The sequence below is a fragment of the Sus scrofa genome, chromosome X, assembly GCF_054392235.1.
Source record: "Sus scrofa isolate SSC_HxYL_T2T_F1_AM1 chromosome X, Sscrofa_HxYL_maternal_Yorkshire_Landrace_v2.0, whole genome shotgun sequence".
Lineage (NCBI taxonomy): Eukaryota > Metazoa > Chordata > Mammalia > Artiodactyla > Suidae > Sus > Sus scrofa.
This window is the reverse complement of record NC_139401.1, coordinates 66,781,622-66,807,444: the sequence shown is the minus strand read 5'-3', so window position 1 is coordinate 66,807,444 and position 25,823 is coordinate 66,781,622. Positions and strand designations below refer to the sequence as shown.

Here is a 25,823-nt window from a genome sequence, read left to right as displayed (position 1 = left end):
GTTTCTTTTTCTTTCTTTCTCTCTCTCTCTATTTTTTTTTTTTTTTTGACTATGCCTGTAGCATGCAGAGGTTCCCAGGCCAGGGATCAAACCCGCACCACAGCAGTGGCCCAAGCCGGCAGTAACAATGCCGGATCCTCAGTCTGCTGAGCTACCAGGGAACTCCGTGTACATTCAAATTTCTGACGTATTATCATTTCTCTTCTCTCTAAAGAACTTCTTTTACCATTTCTTGGAAGGCTGGTCTGTTGGCAACAAATCACCTCGATACTTGTTGGAGAAAGTCTTTATTTCTCCTTTACTTGTGAGTAACATTTTCATAGGAAACAGAATTCTAAGTTGGTGCTTTTTTTCTATCAACACTTTAAATATTTCATTCCATTCTCTTCTTGCTTGTATGGCTTCTGAGAAGTTTAATATAATTCCTTGTACTTTTTTAGATAAGGTGTTTCCCCCCCCCCCCGGCCTTTTTTCAGAATTTTTTCTTTATCTTTGATTTTCTGTGATTTGAAATTTATGTGCCTAAGTGTAGTTTTTGGTATTTATCCTGCTTGGTGTTTTCTGAGCTTCTTGTGTCTGTGGTTTGGTATTGGACATTAATTTGGGGAAATCCTCAGACATTTTTATTCCAAATATGTCTTTTTTTTTTCCTTTTTTTTCCTTTTTTCTTCTGGTGTTCTCTTTACACTACATCAACCTTATGTAGTTATCTCACAGTACTTTGACATCCTATTCTTTTTTTAAAATTTTTGTTCTCTTTGCTTTTCTGTTTTCAAGGATTCTCTGTCTCATAGATTCTTTTCTCAGCCATGTCAGGTTTATTATAAAGTCCGTCAAAAACAGTCTTTTTAATTTTTTATCTCTAGCATTTCTTTCTTTCTTTTCTTTTTTTCTTTTTCTTTTTACTTTTTTGCTTTTTATGGCTGTGCCCGTGGCATATGGAGGTTCCCAGACTAGGGGTCGAATCAGAGCTGCAGCTGCTGGCCTACGCCACAGCCACAGTAACACCAGATCTGAGCCATGTCTGCAACCTGCACCATGGCTTGTGCAACACTGGACCCCTAACTCACTGAGCGAGGCCAGGGATGGAACCGGCATCCTCATGGATACTACTCAGATTCTTTTCTGTGAGCCATAATGGGAACTCCCTATCTCTAGCATTTCTTTTTGATTCTTTTGTAGGCTTTCCAGCTCTCTGCTTACATTATTCATCTGTCTACTTTATCCATTAGAGTCCATAGCATATGCTATTTTAAATTACTGGTCTGATAATTCCAACATCACTGCCATGTCTGGTTCTGATGCTTACTCTGTCTCTTCCAATTGTGTTTTTTGTCTTTTATATACCTTGTAATTTTTAGTTGGCAGCTGGATTTGACGTACTTGGTAAAAAAGAAGATACTGTAAATAAGACCTTTAGTAATGTGGTGGCTAGGTATAATGGGGAGGGAAAGTCCTGTCCTGTGATTAGCTTTCAGTCTTTTGGTAAGCCTATGCCTCTGAACTGTGAACTTCACATGTATTTCTCAGTTTTTTCTCCCCTCATAGGTGGTACAGAATGGCTAGAATACGCTAGGAATGAGTATTTCTCTTCGCCTGGTCTGTTAGGCCCTGAGAGTACCCCAGGAGGTTAGCTTCTGGCTCACTAGTTTCCCCCAAGGGCCGGCCCTGTTAAGAACAGATTGTTCTGGCCTATTTCAAAATGGTTCTTTTTTACCTTCTCCTGCCAAAGCCCAAGGGGATTTTTCTATAATATTTACTATGGGAATGTGGTCAAGCTCGTAGAAAGAAATCTGACAATATTGTGGATATCCCCTTATAACTGTGTCCTGCTGGAGATTTAACTCTCAGACTTGTCCACACTGAGCCTCCAGCAGCCTGTTAGTTACAGTTCTCAATTTCCTGCCCTAGCAGTGATTCCCTTGGCAGTTTTTACTTGTGAGTCTCTCCTGTGCTAAGCCACAACTCCTTGTATTTGCCTGTCTGTCACCCTAATCTTGAGTAATGATTTGCCCTGTGTCCAAGGAGAGTTGTTGATTTTTAAAAGTCTTTTCAGTTTTTTACTTGATAGGATGGAGTAGTGACTGCCAAGCTCCTTATATTTGGAACCAAAAAAATGAAGTGTGATTTGATTTTTTAGCTTGTTTTCCTTACCATCGCCCCTGGATAAGAGTAGCTTAGTTTTCAGTGTGTGCTCAGAGGTTATGCTTAAGCCCCTTGAGCCACTGAGGCTTAAGGCTCTTTGCTGATGAATCTTTGTATGCCTTGAGGAAGGCTTTCTAGCCCCACATTTCCCTCTGATTGTTCCTGAGTGGGTGTAGCCTAGAACATATGCATATCCTTATGTATCCCCATGAATGAGTAAGACCCTAGGATTGTTCTTGGCTATCTCTTTACCTGTTTTTTTCTGTTAAACTTCTGGCTGGTTGGCTATTTCACTTATTGCTACTATTATCTTGGAACTACCAGCCCCCTCTTAATTGTTCACCAGCAAGATCTCTGTTGTTGTTGACTCTGCCCTTAGGAACCTCTCCTTGCTCTGTTCTAAATAAAGTCAGTCCCCTTAAGTAGAAATGCTGAGCTATTTCTCTTTATTGTTTCTCCCCCTGGGCGGAAGCTCCCACACACTGCTGCAGTTTGAGGCAGGATCATGGCAGCTACTCTTGCATTGACACCCCTGTGATATGAATGGATGTCGGGGAAATGGTAGCCCCTAATTTTCTTAGCATGCCGTCCTAGCCTTCAGCCTCTGCCCAAAGAGCCAGCCTGGGTGAAGGTAGTCAGGGTCCCAATATTCTTGAGCTGTTAAACCTGGGGTAGAGCCCTTACCTTAAGAGTGAGAACTGAGTGGGGAAAGGAAGACCCAGTCCTCTCCTTGTGCTTGCCCATAAAAGCACTCCTGTAACATCGACCTGGGGAAGATAAGATAGGCTGGCAGCCTACCACTTCCAAGGTGCAAACATAGCTTGGGAGTCTCGGACCTGGAGGGAGAGGAAATTCCTACTTTCTTTTTGTTTTAAAATTGAAATATAATCGATCTTCAACATTATATCAGTTTCAAGTGTACAACATAGTGATTCAATATTTTCGCACATCACAAAATTATCACCATGCTAAGTCTAGTTACCATCTGTTATCATACAAAGTTATTACAATATTATTGACTATATTTCCTAATGCTGTGTATCCCATCTCTGTGACTATTTTAAAACTAGAAGTTTGTACCTTTTGATCCCCGTCACCTATTTCACTCATCTCTCTACCTCACTCCCGAATTACCACTTTCTTATCAGCACTCATCTGGAGTACCTTCTATCCAACGGAGCTGGTGTGAATAGGAGCAGGTCATGGTTCAGATGCCACAAACTCACTGTTCTTACTCAGGTTTGGTTGATTTTTTTTTAATAAATATTTTTCCATTTTCTATATGTCCTTAGGACAGTTTCTGGAGACCTTAAATGATTGTTTGTTTTAATGATTTTCCCAGGCAAATGATTACTTCACTGGGGAGAGAGGGTCCAAGAGCTTATTAATACCACCATTGTGGAAGTTCCATTTTCATTGTTTATTTTAAAAACTGGAAGTAGTATCATATATTTGTGTTTCTCTATCTGACATTTCACTTAGTATGATAACCTCTAGGTTCATCCATGTGCTGCAAATGACCTTATTTCATTCTTTTTATGGCTGAGTAATATTCCATTGTATATGTGTACCACATCATCTTTATCCGTTCATCTGTTGATGCACATTTAGAATGCTTCCATGTCTTGGCTATTGTAAATAGTGCTGCAGTGAACATTGGGGTGCGTGTATCTTTTGAATTATGGTTTTCTTTGGATATATGCCCAAGAGTGGGATTGCTGGGTCATATGGCAGTTCTATATTTAGATTTTTAAGGAATCTCCATACTCTCCTCCATAGTGGTCATACCCATTTACATTTCTACCAATAGTGTGGTTCCCTTTCTCCATACTCTCTCCAGATATGTGGAACCTAATTTTAAAGATGATTAAAAAAAGAGCTTATTTACAAAACAGAAACAAACTCACAGATTTTTGAAATCAAATTTAGGGTTCCTAAAAGGGTAACTGTAGAGGGGAGGGATAAATTGGGAGGATGTGACTGACATACACACACTACTATATATAGAATAGATAACTAACATGGACCTACTGTATAGTGCAGGAAGGTCTACTCAATGTTCTATAATACCTATCTGTATGGAAAAAAAAGAATGGATATATGTATATGTATAACTGATTCACTTAATATAGGCCAGCATTATATCTTTGTTAAAAAGCTGAAAACTCAGTTTGGTAGTTCTGGGTCTTTTTAGAAGGAATATTTCAAAGTAATGTCTTCAATTTAGTCCAGATCACCAAAATTTTATTGACATCCTCCTTTGGAATACCAATTTTATGGTGAGTGATCTTTGTTTTGCTTTATAAGTTTTAGGTTTTGAAACCCTGAGGCTCATATTAATACATTATTTGTGGTTATCAGAATGTCCCATAGATTATATGGTATGGTAATTAAAGCAGGGAACTGAAAGTCAGATTTCTTTTCTCCTCAAGCCCTTGCTCTCATTTTCAGTACCAATCTAGGAAATATTAGAAATCACTTAACTGCTAAATTGGTTCATTCATCTGCAAAATGGAACTAATATTGTGTGTCACAAGGGTGTTGTGAAGCTTAATAAATATTGCTGAAGCATTTGTTCCCATGAAAACTCCTGTTTTTTTTATTTTAAAATCATATTTATCTTTCTTACACTTTAAAATGTGCCCACTAAGGACTTGTACACACATATAAAATAGTAGTTCCTGGCTTGGCTCAGCGGAAACTGATCTGACTAGGAACCATGAGGCTGAGGGTTTGATCCCTGGCCTCGCTTAGTGGGTTAAGGATCTGGTGTTGCTCTGCCGGTAGTGTAGGCTGGTGGCTACAACTCCTATTCAACCCCTAGCCTGAGAACCTCCATGTGCCATGCGTGTGGCCCTAAAAAGAAAAAAAAAAGTTTAATACAGTTTAGTATATATATATATATATATATATCCAAATGGAAATGAGCAATAATATAATCATAGTGTTGATTTTTTGGATATATCCTAAAGAAATTGTGTTTTTTCTGAAGCTAGAAAATATTGCTTTACTTTCATTACAGTTTACAATTGATTTTTACGTATTAATTGGCTAATAATCTGTGGTAGTGCAAAATAGAAAAGATTCCATTAAGTATAATCATACCATGTGTTCTTATTAATGTGTAATCTTGAAAAAATATGTATAATTTGTAATGAATATATGTGTACATATATGTATTTTTTTTCTTTTTTAATGATAGCCAAAGCTATGATATTGGGAAGATGGATAAGAATTCTGTTGAGCCAGAAATGCTGGTAAGGATCATGTTAAATATTGCAGAAGTAGGTTGAAGAAATACAGTTTATGTTATTGTAATAAAATTATAATAGGCTATTCCTCAATTTGTGAGTAGATTATCCACATAATTTAATGTCTCATTGTGTTAGTTTCTATAAAATTGATATATAATCTACCCTCTGGGTCACTTCCTGTATCTACGAGTTAAAACATGTAAAGTACTTAGGACAATGTTTGGCTATATAAGTTTTAGCTTTTATTGTTGCATGTTCAAAAATTCTAGGTTTCCCCTAACCATCCAGATAGAACATACTTGGTACGGAAGTTAATTTTAATATTTAATAAAATAAAATGTGATTATGTAAATAAAACTTATATAAAACTAATTTAATACCTGCCATAGCAAAATTGAAGTTATTTTTTACTGTCCATCTCTACTTTTTACCATTATCATGGTATATCAATCAAAATGTAACTGAGGAGTTCCCATTGTGGCCCAGCAGTATCAAACCCAACTAGTATCCATGAGAATGTGGACTCAATCCCTGGCCTCACTCGGTGGAGAATCTGGCGTTGCTGCAGTATAGGTCGCAGACGCAGCTCGGATCTGGTGTGACTGTGGTTGTGGCGTAGGCTGACAGCTATAGCCCCGATTCGACCCCTAACCTGGGAACTTCCATATGCCATGGGTGTGGCCCTAAAAAGACCAAAAAATGTAACAAATATGTGTATAATATCTAGCAATATCTATGTATCTAGCAAGGTGGTGGGTAAGGAATTAAAGGGGAGTGTAAAAACTGGCCTTTACCCTTAAAAAGCTTATTTTTAAAGGATAAAACGAATACAAGTGAATACAATGAAATATTATTCAGCTGTGAAAAGGAGGGAAATTCTGACACATGCTACAATATAGATAAATCTTGAGGACATTATGCTACGTGAAGTAAGTCATTCACAAAAACACAAATAGTGTAGATTTATTTCAGTCAGGTAGTCAAATTCATAGAGACAGAAAGTGGAATGGTGGTTGTAGAGGTTTGGAGGGAAGAGAACATGGGGAGGTATTGTTTAATGGGTATAGAGTTTTTGTGAGATTAAAAGAGTCCTGGAGATGTGTGGTGGTGATGGTTGTACAACAATGTGAATATACATAATGCTACTGAACCATAAACTTAAAAATGATTAAAATGGTCAATTTTATGTTATGTGTATTTTATCACAATTTAAAATAATAAAAATTAATAAAAATATACCATGATAGTGTCACATAATAGAATATTATATACCATGAGAATAAATAAATGACAATAATTATAACAGTATAAATATTCCCATAAAATACAAAATAGTACATACTGTATGACTCCGTATATGTAAATTCCAAAAGCAGGTAAAACTAATACATAGTGTTGGAAGTCAGCTAATTGGTTACTCTTGTTTAGAATAGTGTTTGAAAAGAGGCGTGATATGAGACTGATGTTAAAGTTCTGTTTCTTGATTTCTGTGTTGTGAACATATGTGTGTTCACTTTGTGAAAATGCAGAGTTGTACCAATGAGATTTTTGAATTTTTTGTATATATTTTATACTTCGATTAAAATTTCAAAAATAGATTAAAAAACCTTCTAGGACAAATGAAACAAAAAAAGTGATAAACTGTGTGGTACTAACCTGAAGTACATGGAAGGGCCTGCAGAAAAGGGGAATATTAATTTTGACTAGAGTAAGTCAAGAAGCCTTCTGGTAGGAGATAAGCTTTGAAAAGCAGGTGGAGTTCATACAGTTTAAAGGGAGAGAGAAGGGGCCACAAGGCAAGGGATCTAGATAAAATGTCTAGAGGAGAAAGTGAAGGTGGAAGATAGGACTTAAGCATGATGGAGATCTAATATTCATATTACATGTATGGAGAAGATAGATTATGAAATAGTTTTTCTTTCATGCTAGCAGTACTTTATTACAGTATAACACACACACGTGTGCACACGCACACACACTAAATTGCACAAATCTTAAAAGAACAGCCTGATGAATTTCAGTTTATCTGTATAGTCTTGTAACTACTACACAGATCAAGATACAGAAATTTTCATTACCCTCAAAAGTTACCTTGGCCCCTTTCCAGTTAATAGCCATTCATGCCCACATCATAAAACCACTATTCTGCCTTTTATTGCTATAGATTATTTTCAGCTTTTCTTGAACTTTATATAAATGAAATCATACAGTATGTACTGTTTTATGTTTGGCTTCTTTTGCTTAACATAATAGTTTTGCGATTCATCCATTTTGTTATATCTTTCTGATTATTTGACCCTTTCGCTATTATGAAATAGCTATCTTCTTGGAGATGCCGTATTTACTCCATCAGAGTCCTCTAGGGGAGTTTATAAGTTGAAAGTTGCTCCACAATAATAATAATGATATTAAGTACATTATATCCATCTTAGTTTTAAAATTAAAAAACTCAAAGGCATGATACCCTAAATGTTATTTCACTAAGATTGATAGGGCCCTATCAATTCTTTAAAAAAGAATTATATTAACACAATTATGTTAAATTTAAATAACATATTACTATAAAATTCTCAGATGGTTATTTGGTGTGAGTAACATAATGATGAGACACATCCCCAGACTGTGGTTGCTTAAGGAAGTGCTATTTCATACTGATAACTTATGTTTGAGAAATACCTGTCATGGTGTACATGCTAGTCAGCTGTTGTATTGCAATTTAACCTTCATCTGTGTGTGGTTTTTTTTTTTCTATTTTTAATTATAGGCTAAAGTTCTGCGGTTACTAGCCACTGCTTATTTGGATTGGGACGACAGAGCATATTATGATAAGGCGCTCCATGCTATAAACCTAGCAAACAAGGTATAAGAGGTTTTTACTTTTGAATACTAGCTTAATGAAAATTGAAAGGTTTGATTCACATTTTGAAATGCAGTTTAGACATTTGCTCCAGTATTCCTGTTTTTTTGGTTAATTAATTTTTTTTGGCTGCACCCATGACATGTGGAAGTTCCTGGGCCAGAGATCAAACCTGCGCCATAGCAGTGACCCAAGCCACTGCAGTGACAATGCTGAATCCTTAACCCACTGCACCACAAGGGAACTCCTCTGTTTTTTTTTTATACAAGTGATTGCAGCACAGAAAGGAAAAATAAAATATACCTTTGTTTGTTCATTTGTTTTTTTGGCCATACCTATGGCATGTGAAGTTCCTGGGCCAGAGATCAAACCTGAGCCACAGCAGTGACGTCACAGAATCCTTAAACACTAGGCCACCAGGTAACTCCAAAGTATACCTTATACCTTTTTTTTTTTTTTTTGTCTTTTGTTGTTGTTGTTGTTGCTATTTCTTGGGCCGCTCCCGCGGCATATGGAGGTTCCCAGGCTAGGGGTTGAATCGGAGCTGTAGCCACCGGCCTACGCCAGAGCCACAGCAACGCAGGATCCGAGCCGCGTCTGCAACCTACACCACAGCTCACGGCAACGCCGGATCGTTAACCCACTGAGCAAGGGCAGGGACTGAACCCGCAACCTCATGGTTCCTAGTCGGATTCGTTAACCACTGCGCCACGACGGGAACTCCCCCTTATACCTTTTTGACAACAGATTTGTGTGTGTCTGTGTGCTTTAAAAGGTTTATTTTTGGGGGAGTTCCATTGTGGCTCAGCGAGTTAAGAATACAGCTAGTATTCATGAAGATATGGGTGCAATCCCTGGCCTCACTCACTGGGTTAAAAATCTGGTGTTGCTGCAAGCTGCAGCATAGTTTGCAGATGTGGCTAGGATATGGTGTTGCTGTGGTTGTGGTGTAGGCCAGTGGCTGCAGCTCCAATTCGACCCCTAGCCTGGGAACTTCCATATGCTGTGGGTGAGGCCCTAAAAAAAAAAAGAAAAAGAAAATTAAAGCTTTATTTTTGAAGTATAGTTGATTTATAATGTTGTGATAATTTCTGCTATACAACAAAGTAATTCCATTATACATGTATACACAGGAATTCACTTTCAAATTCTTTTCTGACATAGATTGTCACAGAAAAAGGAGTTCTCTGTACTAAACAAAAGGTCACCATTGCCCAATCATTCCATATACCTCAGTGTTCATAGGACAATCCCAAAACCCTAGTGCCCCCCCGCCAATATCCTCTTTGGTAACATTAAGTTTTTCAAAGACTGTGAGTTTGTTTTTGTCCTGCAAATAAGTTCATTTGTATCCTTTTTTTAAGATCCATATATGAGTGATATCATATGATGTTTGTCTTTCACTATCTAACTTCACTTAGTATGATAATCTCTAGGTACATCCATGTTGCTGCTAATAGCATTATTTCATTCTTTTTAATGGCTGAGTAATATTCCATTGCATACATATACCACATCTTCTTTATGCATTCCTCTGTCAATGAACATTTAGTTTGCTTCCATGTCTTGGCTATTGTAATTAGTGCTGCAGTGAACATTGGGATGCATGTATGTTTTTGAATTATGGTTTTCTCTGGATAGATGCCCAGGAGTGGGATTGCTGGATCATATGGTAGTTCTATTTTTAGTTTTTTGAAGAAACTCCATACAGTTTTCCATAGTGGTTGTACCAATTTATATTCTCACCAACAGGGTAAGAGAGTTCTCTTTTCTCTGCACCTTCTCCAGCATTTATTGTTTGTAGACTTTTTTGATGATGGCCATTCTGGCTGGTGTAAGGTAGCATGTCATAGTAGCTTTGGTTTGCATTTCTCTAATAATTAGCCATGTGGAGCTTCTTTTCATGTGTCTTTTGACCATATTCTTCTTTGGAAAATGTCTACTTAGATCTTCTGCCCATTTTTTGAGTGGGTTGTTGGATTTTTTGATATTGAGCTGCATGAGTTGTTTGTATATTTTGGAGATTAATCCTTTGTCAGTTGCTTCATTTGCAAATGTTCTCCCATTCTGTGTATTGCCTTTTCATTTTCTTTTTGGTTTCCTTTGCTGTGCAAAAACTTTTAAGTTTAATTAGGTCCCATTTTTTAATTTTTGTTTTTATTTTCATTATTCTCAGCAGTTGATCTGAAAAGATATTACTGCGATTTATGTCAGAGAGTGTTCTGCCTGTGTTTTCCTTTAACAGTTTTATAGTATCAGTATTATATTTAGGTCTTAATCCATTTTGAGTCTATTTTTGTATATTGTGTTAGAGAATGTTCTAATTTCATTGATTTTCATGCCACTGTCCAATTTTCCAGTACCACTTGCTGAAGAGACTGTCTTTTCTCCATTGTATGTTCTTTCCTCCTTTGTCATAGATTAGTTGACCATAGGAGTGTAGGTTTATTTCTGGGCTTTCTATCCTGTTCCATTGATCTATATTTCTGTTTTTGTTCCAGTACCATACTGTTTTGATGACTATAGTTTTGTAGTTAATCTGAAGTCAGGGAGCCTGATTCCTCTAGTTTCATTTTTCTTTCTCAGGATTACTTTGGCTATGCAGCATCTTTTATGCTTTCATAAAAATTAAAAAAAAATGTTTGTTCTAGTTCTGTGAAAAATGCCATTGGTAATTTAATAGAAGATTGTCTTGGGTATTGTAGTCACTTTGACAATATTGACTCTTCCAATCCATGAAGGGAAAAATAACATATACCTGTTTTTTGTTTGTTTTTGGCCATACCCATGACATGTGAAGTTCCTGGGCCAGAGATCAAACCCAAGCCACAGCAGTGACAATGCTGAATCCTTAACCACTAGGCCACCAGGGAACTCCAAAATATACCTTTCTGACAACAGATATTTTTGAAAAAAATTTTTTTGCACAAAAGGAAAGAGTTATCTGCTGTGAGTTTTTAGGATAGAGAAGGAAATGATAATAGAATAGGCAAATAATAGGATTTAGTTTAAAAATCATCAGTGGTTCACTTTCAGGTCATATACACACACACACATATCATACATATGTACATATATACATACCTCTACACTCCTGGACAAGGACCATTGATAGGGTGATGACCGTTTAAAAAGAGATTCAATGAAGATCAATGTGTTTTACTCTATAAAGCAATTAAATATACTGATGCATTTTTGTTCAATTTTTTATTATTTTTTTATTTTTAGATTTGGCCATGTACATGGCATATGGAAATTCCTGGGCCAGAGATTAAGCCCAAGCTGCAGCAATAACCTGAGCCATAGCAGTGACAACACTGAGTCCTTAACTGCTAGGCTACCAGGAAACTCCCTACAGATAAATTTTTTAAAAAATTATAGTTGATTTCCAATGTTATGCCAATTTCTGCTATACAGCAAAGTGATCTAGTCATACATATATACACATTCTTTTTCTCATGTTACCTTCCATCATGGTCTATCCCAAGAGATTGGATTTAGTTCCCTCTGCTACACATTAGGACCTCATTGTTTATCCATGTTAAGTATAATAGTTTGCATCTACTAGTCCCCAAACTTCCAGTCCATCCCACTCCATCTCCACTCCCCCTTGGCAACTAAACTCTGTCTTCTATGTCTGTGAGTCTGTTTCAGTTTTTTAGATAGGTTCATTTGTGCCATATTTTAGATTCCACACATAAATGATATCATATGGTATTTGTCTTTCTTTCTGACTTAGTTCACTTAGTACGATAATCTCTAGTTGCATCCATGTTGCTGCAAATGGTATTATTTTATTCTTTTTTATGGCTGAATGGTATTCCATTGTATATATGTACCACATTTTCTTAATCCATCTTACTGATATATTTTTTAAAAGATTTTTTTTAACAGGATGGGAAGCATGAAAATGAACAGTTCAATTAACCAGAATATTAAATTGCCAAAACAGGCCCTTTACTTGAATTATATTTTCCTGAAATTTATGTCTCATGGATGGAGTTAGTTAATGCTAAAAAACTTTTTTAATATTAAAATTTTTAATTTTAAAATATTAATATATATGAACATTTTCAAAAGTTGCATCTTTTTTTTCATTTGCTAAGATGTATGTCCAAATTAAAAAACAGGATCCAACACATAGAGCACACACTTGTGGTTGCCAAGGGGGAGGAAAGGCGAAGGAGGGAAGAATTGAAAGTTTGGGATTAGCAGGTCCAAAGCAGCATATAGGATGGATAAACAGTCAGGTCCTACTGTATAGCACAATATTGTGTGATAAACCATAATGGAAAAGAATATGGAAAAAAAATGTATCTATGTATATACATATGTGTGTTTAAGTGAGTTACTTTGCTGTACAGCAGAAATTAACATAACATTGTAAATCAACTATATTTTGATAGAATTAAAAAAAAACAGGGTCCAGGACAACTGAAGTTATGTAATAACTAATGACTTTTTGTCAGCATGTCTCTTTGTTCACTGGATGCAAAAGTTACAGTTTTTATAATAATAATTGATCATTGGCATTGCTCCTGACACATTACATTTAATAGCCTAATTACTGATCCTGGACATAGATGAATTGGGTGCATTAGGATTTCAGTGGCAATGTACACTTAAAAAATAATTTCAAACCTAGAGAAAAATGGAAAGAATAAGACAAATATGTAAAAGGAATTCCCGTTGTGGCTCAGCAGAAACAAATCTGACTAGTATCCATATCTAAGATCAGGTATCACATCTGTGTGACATGTCTCTTTAGTCCCCTATAATCTAGAACATTTCTGTAGCCTTTCTTTGAATTTTTTGTCATTGATATTTTGGAAGAATGCAGTAGCTCCCTACCTTGCTTTAAATGAAAATTCTTCATTTGAGATTTATCTGATGTTTTCTCATGATTAGACTCAAGTTATGCATTTGCAACCAGAATACTACCTAAGTGGTATTGTGTCCCTTCTTTGGACATCACAGTTGGAGGCCTGTGATGTCTATCTGCTCCTCATTGGTACTGTTAGTATTGATCATCTGTTTAAAAGTATTATCTAATATCTTCACTGCATATTTACCCTTTTACCTTTGCAACTAATAAACACTTTAAAATTATGCATATACCCTACTTTTCATTAAAATTTTCCTTAAGAATTAGTGTTCTTGCCTGAACCAATCTTAATTATGATCATTGCCAAATTATCATGTTTTAACTTTAGCACTCCTTCACATTTATCTTCAGCATTCTACTATAAGCAAGAGCTCTCCCTTCTCCAATTTAATATTGATTGATTGATTCAATCATTCATTCATTCATTTATTATCAGTATGGGTTTGTGTGTTCCAACTTTCCACTGACTTATTATTCATTATTCTTATCTTTTTAACAGTTTTATTGAGGTATAATTAACATGTAATAAACTTCCAATATTTAAAGTATAAAATTTGATGAGTTTATATATATATATATATATAAAATCAATGAAACAGTCACCACAATCAGGATACTGAATATATACATCATTCCTCAAAATTTCTTCACACCTTTTTGTAAGCCCTCTTTCCCAATCTTCCCTAGCTAACAACTGATCTGGTTTCATAGATTATTTGCATTTTCTGGAGGATTATACAAATGGAATCATAGGGAATATACTCTAGTTTTGTATGTATTCTTTTATTCAGCATTCAGCATAATTATTTTGAGATTCATTCATGCTGTATTATACATAATTTATTTCCATGGTTCAGTAATATCTCATTGTATGGGTATACCACATTTGCTCTTAAATCTATTTGTCTTTTATTGATATAGTTAACTTTAGCTTTTTTTTGACTAGTATTTATGTCTTTATGTTTCAAGTGTATCTCTTGTAAGCTGAATATAGTTGTCTTTCTCTTTTATTTCAATCTTAATAACTAAATAGCTCAACAATTGTACACCTAGACATTTATCTCAGGAAAATGAAAACTCACATCCACACAAAAACGTATACACAAATATTCATAACAACTTTATTCATAATAGCCAAAATCTGAAAATAACCAATATTTATTTCCTTTAATAGGTGAACAGTTAAACTAACTATGATACATCCACACTATGCACCACTCAGCAATGAACCAATGACAATTTGTTGTTTTTGATGTATTACAGTAATGCAGCAGGTAACCATTAGAGGAAAGTTGGTAAAGGTACATGGGACTTTTTTGTACTATTTTTTTTTTGAGAGGGAGGAGGTGTTTAAAATTTTCTTCTGAATCCTAATCATTATCGCTTTTATTTTATTATAATTTTTTTTCTTGCTGAGGTGAGTCATAGTTGTTTTGCTGGTGGAGGGTCTTTGCCTTGATGCTGATAGCTACTGACTGATAAGGGTGCTAAAGGTTGAGGTGGCTGTGGCAATTTCTCTTTTTTTTCTTTTTTGCTGCTCCGTGGCATCTGGAGTTCCCAAGGCCAGGGATCAGATATGAGCCACAGTTGCTACATCACAGCTCTGGCAACTCTGGATCCTTGAACCCACTGTGCCATGCCAGGGATCAAACCTGTGTCCTGGCACTGCAGGAATGCTGATCCTGTTGTACCACAGTGAGATCTCCTGTGGTTTCTTAAAATAAGACAAGAAAGAAGTTTGTCACATCAATTAACTCTTCCACAAATGATTTCTCTTTAGTATGCAATGCTACTTCGATAGCATTTTACCCACAGTAAAACTTCTTTCAAAATTGGAGTTAGTGCTCTCAATCCCTACCACTTCTTTATGAACTAAGTTTAATATTCTAAATCCTTTGTTGGGAATTCCCTTCATGGCTCAGCAGTAAAGAACCCAACTAGGATCCATGAGGATTTGGGTTCTATCCCCGGCCTCACTTAGTGGCTTAAGGATCTGGCATTGCCATGAGCTGTGGCACAGGTCACAGACATAGCTTGGATCTTGTGTTGCTGTGGCTGTGGCATAGGCTGTCAGCTGTAGCTCCTATTGAACCCCTAGCCTGGGAACTTCCATATGCCGTGGGTGCGGCTCTAAAAAGCAAAATAAAAAAATCTTTTGTTGTCATTTCCACAGTTTTCACAGCATCTTTTCCAGGAGTATATCAGGATTATGTTCCATGTCAAGAAATCACCTTCTTTGCTCATCCATAAGAAGCAACTTCTCATTCATTAAAGTTTTATCGTGAGATATTAGCAATTTAGTCACATCTGTACCTTATACTTCTAATTCTAGTTCTCTTGCTCTTTCCACCACATCTGCAGTTACTTCCTCCACTGAAGTAAGTCTTGAACCCCTCAAAGTCATCTGTGAGGGTTGGAATCAACTTCTTCCAAACTCCTGTTAATGTTGATATTTTGACCTTTCATCACAAATCACAAAAGTTCATAATGGTATCTAGAATGGTGAATCCTTACCAGATTTTCGACTTACTTTGCCCAGGTCCATCAGAAGAATCACTATCTATGGCAACTATATTGTTATAAAATATATCTCTTAAATAATAAGACTTGAAAGTTGAAATTGCTCCTTGATCCATAGGCTGCAGAATGGATATTGTGTTAGCAAGCATGAAAACAGCATTAATCTCGTTGTAAATCTCCACAGCGTTATTGAATGATCAGGTGCATTGTCAATGAGCACTAATATTTTGGAAGGGATTTTTTTTTCTGGGCAGTAGGCCTCAACAGTGGGTTTAAAATATTCAGTAGAGTGTGTTGTGACCAAATGTGCTGTCCTCCAGGCTTCATTGTTCCATTTATAGAGCACCAGGAAGAGTAGATATAGCATAATTCTTAAGGGCCCTCAGATTTTAGGAATGGTAAGTGAACATTGGCTTCAACTGAAAGTTACTAGCTACATTAGCCGCTAACAAGAAAATCAGCCTGTCCTTTGAAGCCAGACATTCTCTTCTTTCTAGCTAAGAAAGTACTAGATGGCATCTTCTTCCATTAGAAGGCTATTTTGTCTATAGTGAAAATCTGTTGAGTTTAGCCACTTTCATTAATTATCTTAGCTAGATATTCTGGATAACTTGCTGCAACTGTTAACATCAGCAATACTGCTTCACTTTACACTTTTATGTTAAGTAGACAGCTTCTTTCCTTAAACCTGATGAACTAACCTCTGCTAGCTTCAATTTTTTCTTCTGCAGCTTCCTCACCTCTTTCAGCCTTCATAGAATTGAAGAGAGGGCCTTGCTCTTGATTAGGCTTTGGCTTAAGGGACTGTTGTGGCTGGCTTTATCTTCTATCCAGAGCACTAACATTTTCTGTGTCAGTAATAAGGCTGTTTTGCTTTCTTATCATTCATGTGTTCACTGGAGTAGCACTTTTAATTTCCTTCAAGAGTTTTCCTTTGCATTCACAACTTGGCTATCCATTTAGCATAAAAGGCCTAGATTTCAGCTTATCTGGGCCTTCAGCATGCCTTCCTCACTAAGCTTAATCATTTCTAGCTTTTGATTTAAAGTGAGAGACATAGAACTCTTCATTTGAACACTTAGAGGCCATTGTAGGGTTATTAATTGGCCTAATTTCAATATTGTGTCTCAGGGAATAGGGAGGTCCAAGGAGAGGGAGAGAGATGGGGGGATGGCCATTTAGTGGAGCAGTCAAAACACAGACAACATTTATTAAGTATGCTGTCTTATATGGACATGGTTCATGGCACCCCAAAACAATTAGATTAGTAACATCAAAGGTCACTGATCACAGATCACCATAAAAATATAACAATAATAAAAAATGTTTGAAATACTGTGAGAATTGCCAAAACATGACACAGAGACACAAAGTGAGAGAATGTTGTTGGAAAAATGGTACTGATAGAGGTGCTCATCTCAGGGTTACCACAAACCTTCAGTTTGTAAAACAAAACAAAACAACAAAATACAGTATCTGCAAAGTGCAATTAATGTAAAGTGCAATAAAATGAGATATTCCTGTACTTGTAAACAATTTGATCCTGCTGTTAGTAGTACGCCTATTTCTTGCTCAGTATTAAACATTTCCTCCTGTACTTTGTAATTTGAGATTGTTAGTTTATCTAACAATAAACTAGAATCCTATACAACCTGGATTGAGGGCATGGCCCTATATCTATTTGCTTTAGCCAGATGTTTAAGAGGTATCACTCTCTTGACTCCTTTTATTTTGACTTTTCAGCTTTATAGTTCTTAGACAATATGAGTAGTATAAATTTGAACTCCATATCTATGTGAAGTTAGAGCCTATTAAAAAATTCTCCAGACTCCCTCCCACCAAAAAAAAATCATCCAGTCAAACATTTCTTTTTGGCCTCATTCCGAGAATTGGCAGAAGATAAACAAACTTCCTATACCATCTTATAAAAGAGAAAAAAAGACACAACAGTAAAACTCCCCTTTCGCATACAGTCCACTTCTTCATTTTTTGATGACTCATTATAATCTTTCTGCTTTTGTTTGTTTGTTTGTTTGTTTGTTTGTTTGTTTTTGTCTTTTGCCATTTCTTGGGCTGCTCCTGCGGCATATGGAGGTTCCCAGGCTAGGGGTCTAATCGGAGCTGTAGCCGCTGGCCTACACCAGAGCCACAGCAACACGGGATCCAAGCCACGTCTGCAACCTACACCACAGCTCGCGGCAATGCCAGATCCTTAACCCACTGAGCAAGGGCAGGGATCGAACCTGCAACCTCATGGTTCCTAGTCGGATTCGTTAACCACTGAGCCATGACGGGAACTCCTGCTTTTGTTTATTTTTAAGAATCGTCAGGTTATTGCTTTATAGATCTTGTTCAGAGTTTTAGTTGTAGTTAGTGGAGGATATTGGCTATTGTTGTCATGCTCCATCTTGGCTGGAACTGGAACTAATAGTAATATTTAAAAAAATCACTTTGAGGAGAAATTAAAACTTGGTCACTTTATATTATTCCACAAAATTGTTTTTGAAAATTTGTTGGTACAATGAAACTGAAAAGTCTTGGTTTCTTAGATAAGACAGCAAAAGCACAAGCCAAAAGGAAAATTAGGTGATGTTGGACTTCATTAAAATTTAAAAATTTGCTTCAAATAAAACCATCATGAGGAATTCTCATCATAGCTCAGTAGTAACAATCCCCACTAGTATCCATGAGGGCACAGGTTCAATCACTGGCCTCACTCAGTGGGTTAAGGATCCTGCATTGTCGTGAGCTGTGGTGTAGGTTGCAGACGCAGCTTGGATCCCACGTTGCTATTGCTGTGGTATAGGCTGGCAGCTGTTCATTAGTTGATGAACTGATAAACAACAAAATGTGATATATCCCCACAATAGAGTATTATTCAGGCTAAAATGAATGAAGTGTTGATACTTGCTACAACAGTAATGAACCTTGAAAACATTATCTTAATTGAAGGAAACCAATCACAAAAGAACACATATTATATCATTCCATTTATATGAAATGTCCAAAATAGGCAAATATGTGGAGATAGAAAGTAGAATAGTGTTTGCCTGGGGCTTGGGGTGAGGTAGCACTGGGGGGACTAGAGTGACTGCTAAAGCGTACAAGGTTTCTTTTTCTGGTGATGAAAATGTTCTAAAACTGATAAACAGGTTTGTTTATATATTAAAAAACATTGAGTTGTATATGAGTTGTATACTTTAAATAGATGAATTGTAAGGTATGTGAATTATAGCTCATTAAAGCTGTTACCCCCAAAAAACATCTTGCAACATGTTTCTTTTTTTACCTAAGAGATGATATTTGAAGCCTGGAAAATTGGTAAAATTCCTGAAGCAGAGAGTATAGAAAAAGGAAAATTTAGTTTTATAGAAACTGAACCTTAGGAGAGACTCACAGTAAAGTGCTAGGAGGATAAAGGGAACACCTAAAAGTAGGTCAAATACCCACTAGATAGACAAAAACTTAGAAGTCCAGTAGTTCCAAGTGTCGACAAGGACATGGAACACTGGAAATTCGCATCTGCAACTGATGTCAGTGTAAAGTGGTATCCCAGTTTGGAACTGGATGTAGGAATCCTCCTGCCTTGTTCTATTTCAAGATTGTTTTGGCATTTCTTGCACTTTCATGTGAATTTTGGGATCAGCCTGTCAAATTCTGCAAAGAAGGCAGCTGGGAATTTGATTGCATTGAATCTGTAGATCAATTGGGAGGATTATTGCTATCTTAACAATATTAAGTCTTTCAATTCAGGAACATGGGGTATGTTTTTATTTATTTTGGTCTATGGCATATGTAGGTTAGGGGTCTAATCGGAGCTGTGGCCACTGGCCTACGCCAGAACCACAGCAACACAGGATCCGAGCTGAGTCTGCGACCTACACCACAGCTCACGGCAATGCTGGATCCTTAACCCACTGAGCGAGACCAGGGATCAAACCTTCAACCTCATGGTTCCTAGTCGGATCCGTTAACCATTGAGCCATGACAGGAACTCCGGAATTATTTTCTTTACTTCACTTTTGGATTGTTCATTGCTAGTATATCAAATATGTCAAGACATATTCCAACATGCCCTTTGGGAAAGGTGGCAATGTAATAAATTATAATTTACAGTCTTCATTTATTCTTTGTATTGATACCATCTTTATTTGCAAATACTTTTAATACCAGTGGTTGGTTACTTTCCCTAACTTTCCATTCTTAAGGCATCTCATACATGAATAGCTATCATTTGCAGTGCATGAAGCTAATGAATACAGCATTCATATAGAAGTTAATTGACATTGTAGAGAGAAAAGTTCTATTCTGTGAACCTAGACTGCACTTTTAATCATAGCCAAATGTTTTAAGATGTTTAAGATGTTTTAAGATGTACTCTGTCAGGCAAAAGTAGAACCAAGCAAGAGATGTGAACTATAACATTTAAAACGGATAACCACTGAGGTCCTACTGTACAGCACAGGGAATTATATCCAGTCTCTTGAGAAAGAACATGATGGAAGATACTATGAGAAAAAGAATGTATATTTATGTATGACTGGGTCACCATGCTGTATAGCAGAAATTGATACAACACTGTAAATCAACTATACCCTAATAAATAATTTAAAAAGAGATCATAGACTAACAAGGCCTTGGAAAAACCATTCAGAATACATTGTTATTAATAGAAAATATGATAGCTGTATCCTATAGGAAAGAAAATATGTTTTCTATTTCATTCAACTGTTGTTTGCAAAGGACCTTGGTTGTTATTAAAGTCTCGAGAAAAAAATAGCTAACTGATGTTTGGGGTTTTGTTTACTGAGATAAAAATATGGCCTTACATTCTCATAAAGTACTAACCTTGCTGTTAAATACTTGTCACTCAATAGAAATGTTTACATGTTCTTTTCCTTGTACTATTTCATTTAGATTGATAAAATATCAAAAAATATCCTCAGGAATAGACGGGCTCTTATGATTTGATCTTTTATAATTCTGATTTCCTTTGATCATGAGTCATCCTGCTGTGGTTGAATAAAATAGGCAATTACTTGAAAATTGTCTTTTACATTCCACAATTTTAATATCATTGTGATTTATTTTTTTAAAATAGGAACATTTAAGTCCAGCGGGACTTTTCTTAAGGATGAAAATACTCTTGAAGGGCGAAACACCTAATGAAGAACTTCATGAAGGTAGGTACCATCTCTGTGAACTGTACACAATTTTGAAATAATGCCATCAATTTGTTGAATGTAAGATATTTTGTAGTATACTAACAATAGGGATGATTTGCTGGTGATTGAGAAGGAAATTGAGCGTATAAGAAAGAGAGAAAATTGTCAGGGAGAAAAGGAGAAGGAAGAGGGAATAGTAGCAAATTTAATAGCTAGCAAAACAGAGCTGAATAAAAGCTATCAGTTTTCTTTTAGTCAGGCAGAAAATTTCAGCTTCCCAAGCCTTCTAAAGTTGTCTACCACTACGAAGAAAGGTAACTACTGCTAGAAAAAGCCTTGGTAATTCTGTACCTTTTATAATTACTTGTATGAACATTGCCATTTGTTTTCAAAATTCTCAAGGGACATCACAACATAAACATCCTGATATACAGCTGTGGGTCATTTGACAAGTCAATTTTTCTGTGCTTCAGTTTCTTCATCTTTAAATGAACTGTAATAATAATGTCTACTATATTGTGTTGTTTTGAGAATCCGATGAGAAAAAGTATGTAAGGCATTTAGTTTCATGCCTTGTGCATAGTTAGTGTATTTTACCTAGTATTTTAGTTATTATTATTGTTATTACTATTAAATAGATGAAATAAGTGAACCAAAGTATCCCTCTATGCACACTGTCCCCTTAACAGTATTTCAATTATGTTTAATCATAAAAATAATTTAAATTTTTGGCAGGCCTTGCCTGTGGCATGTGGAAGTTCCCAGGCTGGAGATCAAACCCACGCCACAGCAGTGACCTGAACCACAGCAGTGACAACACCAGATACTTAACCTACTGTGCCACCAGGGAACTCCTTACTGTAAATTTTAAAAATGTGCACATGCTTTATTTTTACTATATAAAAATATAATTACATTATAGAGCTGCATTATTTTTACTGTATAAAGTTATGTTATAACTAATTATAAAATAAATAATAACAATTTATAAGTAGGACAATAATAAAAATTGGAATTTGCTCTAAATTTAGTGCCAGTTTAGTACTGCTGAAACTTTCTGTGACTTAGAGAATCTTAGCCAATTACTAAGAGACCTTAGAAGCTGAAATTTATAGAGGATTCTGCATCTCTAGGTAACAGTATCAGCTCAGTTATACACAAGTTGAAAAATGTTAGGAACCAGGAAGACAACTCCACTTTTTTTGCAATAGCGGATAAACAAACCAACTAACCAATTAAAGGAGTAGATGTAAATAATATGGGAAGACTAGAGAGATTATTGGAATCACCTAGTTTGAAGTTGATTAATTTTGGACTAGAATTCCCCATTACAGTTTTTATTTTTGTTTGTTTATTATCTTTTTAGGGCCACACCCATTGCATATGGAAGTTCTTGGGCTAGGGGTCAAATTGGAGCTGTAGCTTCCAGCCTACACCACAGCCACAGCAACACAGGATCCTTAACCCACTGAGCAAGGCCAGGGATCGAACCTGTGTCTTCATAGATACTAGTCGGGTCTGTGACTGCTGGGCCACAACAGGAACTATCCCCCATTACAATTTTTAAATCAAAATTTAAAAAAGATGAAACAGAGTTTAAAGTAAAATTATTTTTTATTCCCAGATTGTTTTTACTTAACTCAGTCTAGATACTTGTGCTAGAGTAAAGAAATTACAATGTCAGATTACAAATTAGGAGACTTCCCATGAAATTAAGTTTTCTGTAGTTTAAAATAAAATTATCTTTCACTTTGTTGTATTAAAAGTATGTATGAAACTTGCATTTTTATAATTTGTTCATTTCTTTGCTAATGAAAGTACTTTGCTCTTAGAATGGTCAACCTAACTACTGGTATTAGAACTTTTATAGTAGAAAAAGTAGAAATTAAAATTATTTTTTATTATGAAAGAATGGCACATAATCATTAAGGACGTTTTTGGAAAATACTAAAAATATCCATTGTCCTGCTATCCACTGGAATGCCAGCTCCTTGACAGCAGCAATTTTTGTTTTTTTGTCCACTGCTGGATTCCCAGCACCAAATAGTTCCTGGCACAGAGAATATACTCATTAGTTATTTGTTGAATAAATAATTAAGCAATCACTTTTAGAAATTTGATGATTTATTTTTAGTATTTTTACTCTTAATTTGCTTGTTCTATGGAGCTGTGACTATGTAGTAGAGACAGCCTTTGTTTTCTAATTTTTTATTTACTAATCTAACCATTTTTCATTTTGTGCATATTTATTTCCAAATGAAAAACACAGTTTTATTTCATACTTAACAATTTTAATGATTGCCTAGTAATTTATCACTATCCTATAATAGACACTCAGTTTCCTTTTTATTATTATAATCTATATTGCTTTTAATATCCTTGTTCATAAACATTTTCCCCTATTTATTTCAGATGACTTTTCAGAAGTACAATTTCTGAAGTAAAGAGAATAATAATAACAGCAACTGTCATTTATTGAGTGCTTATTAAGTCCTTTTCTTTGTTATTTACATATATTATCTCATGTAACTCTCTCAACAACCCTTAGATATTGGACATACAGGTGGCAAGTGGTTTCAAATATGGATCTGTCTGACTTCAAATCCCAAGCTTTTAAATACTGTGCTCTTAGTATTGCCAGATTGCTTTTCGAAGGGATTGTACCAGTTTACTTTGCCATCCATATCAGGGTGCCTGTTTCCAGCATTGGATATTATTACTATATAAAAAGACTTTGATAAATTGTTAGGCAAGACATGGTATGTGGCAAACATTTAGAAAGTAGATTTTGAACAGAGGAAAATTGAAAATAACTAAGCTTCTTCAAAAATGAGACTGATATGATTATTTCATTTTTTTCTCTTTGTTAGCCATCATGGAAATACTACATCTTGATGTGTCTTTAGACTTCTGTCTGAAAGTTGCTAAACTGCTGATGGATCATGAAAGGTACAAAAGAGTTAAAGACTAACATTTTCCTAAAGTCTCCATTAACATATATTGAATTATATCCCTACCTACCTACCTACCTATCTATCTATCTATCTATCTATCTATCTATCTATCTATCTATCACCATCCATATCCACAGAGTGCAATATTTGTCATTGTGCTGATCAAGCTAGAAGATAGAACTGCTTGCTTAATGATTTAAACAATCCATAATCAAATCAATTTTAAAATTTATATTAAAATTTTAAAAAAGAAATAAAGTGGAAAAAGAATAAGATAGGGTTTTGTAAAATAAGAGTTAACTAGGTTAACCTGCAGGCTAGTGTCATGTAGAACAGGAAGACATGTACAAGTATAGTTCTGCAAATGATATACCCCTCTGTCTCTATTTTCATGGGATTATTAATGTCAAAAGGGACCTTAAGGTATTTACATACCTCTTAATGGTTTTCAAACTTCAGTGTGCATCAGAATTGCTGGGGAATAAGCACTTGAATAGATGCTCAACATCATTAGCCATCAGGGAAATGTAAATCAAGACCACAATGAGAAACTGCTTCACACCACTAGGATTGCTATAATCAAAACGATAGGTAATAACAAATCAACAAGGATGTGGAAAAATTGTAACCCTCATACACTGCTGGTAGCAATGTAAACTGGTGCAGCCACTTTGGAAACAACCTGTTAGTTCCTCAATAAGTTAGATAGAGAGTTACCATATGACCCAGCCATTCCACTCCTGAGCTAAACAGGAAACATGTCCATACAAACACATGTATATTAATGTTCACAGAAGCACTATTTTTAATACTCAAATGTGGAAACAACCAAAATGTCTATAGACTGATGAATAGGTAAAATGTGGTATACTAGTATCATGAAATATTATTTGACAATAAAAAGAAACAGAGTACTGATACATATTATAACATGGATGAACCTTAAAAACATGCTAAGTGAAATAAGCCAGTCACAAAAACCACATATCCATTTATGTAATATTTCCAGAAAAGACACATTTATAGAGACAGTAAGAAGATTAGTGGTTGCCTAAGGCATTGAGAATTGGGGGAGAAATGGAGAGTGACTACTAATGGGTATGGGGTCTCTTTCTGGCATGGTAAAAATGTTCTAAAATTGTGTGATAGTTGCACAAATCTATGAATATACTAAAAACCATTGAACTGTATGCTTCAAATGGATGAGTTATGTGGTATATGAACTGTACCTCAATAAAACTGTTATTAAAAAATAAAAAATAATCACTAGAGGAGTTCTCGCTGTGGTACAGAGGGTTAAGAATCCGACTGCAGTGGCTCATGTCATGGAGGAGGCAAGGGTTCAATCCCCAGCCTGGCCCAGTGGGTGAAAGGATCCAGCATTGCTGCAGCTGTGGTGTAGGTTGCAGCTATGGCTCAAATTCTATCCCTGGCCTGGGAACTTCCATATGTCATGAGCACAGCCATAAAAAAAGAGAAATCACTAGGGAGTGTGGTAAAAACAGAAAGGTCAGGCCCTCCCTTATTCCAACAAGCCCAGACCTCTGTATTCTTTATTAGTTCTCCAGGTGGTTCTGAGATAATTATTTTTTAATTTTTAAAATTTAATTATAGTTGATTCATAATATTAGTTTTAGATATATAACAGTGATTTAATATTTTTATAAATTATACTTCATTTAAAGTTATTATAGGAGTTCTCTTGTAGCACAGTGTTAATAAAGATACAGTGTTGTCACTGTAGTGGCTTGGGTCATTCCTATAGCATAGATTCGATCCCTGGCATGGGAACTTCCATATGCTGTGGGCACAGCCAAAAAAAGTTATTATAAAATATTGACTATATTCCCTGTGCTATGCAATATATCCTTGTAGCTTATTTATTTTATACATAGTAGTTTGTACCTATTAATCCCCTACCCCTATTTGCCCCTACCCCCTTCCCTCTCCTCAGTAGTAACCACTACCTTGTTCTCTATACTTGCGAATCTGTTTCTCTTTTACTGTATTCATTCATTTGTTTTATTTTTAAAATTTAAGAAA

The 25,823-nt window shown here is 35.7% G+C and overlaps 1 protein-coding gene across 6 annotated transcripts in view; it reads left to right on the top strand.

Annotated features, from left to right (window-relative positions):
• Window positions 1-25,823, top strand: part of TEX11 (testis expressed 11) — a 382,097-nt gene that overhangs the window by 127,084 nt on the left and 229,190 nt on the right. For all 6 annotated transcript variants that reach the window (XR_014835135.1, XR_014835136.1, XM_003484125.5 and 3 more), the window contains exons 10-13: window positions 5,348-5,402; window positions 8,164-8,259; window positions 20,763-20,844; window positions 23,697-23,775. Coding sequence is in view for 4 of the 6 variants with exons in the window: in XM_003484125.5 (XP_003484173.3) it covers window positions 5,348-5,402; window positions 8,164-8,259; window positions 20,763-20,844; window positions 23,697-23,775 (312 nt within the window). In the remaining 2 variants the exon portion in view is untranslated. The remainder of the gene's footprint in view (window positions 1-5,347; window positions 5,403-8,163; window positions 8,260-20,762; window positions 20,845-23,696; window positions 23,776-25,823) is intronic.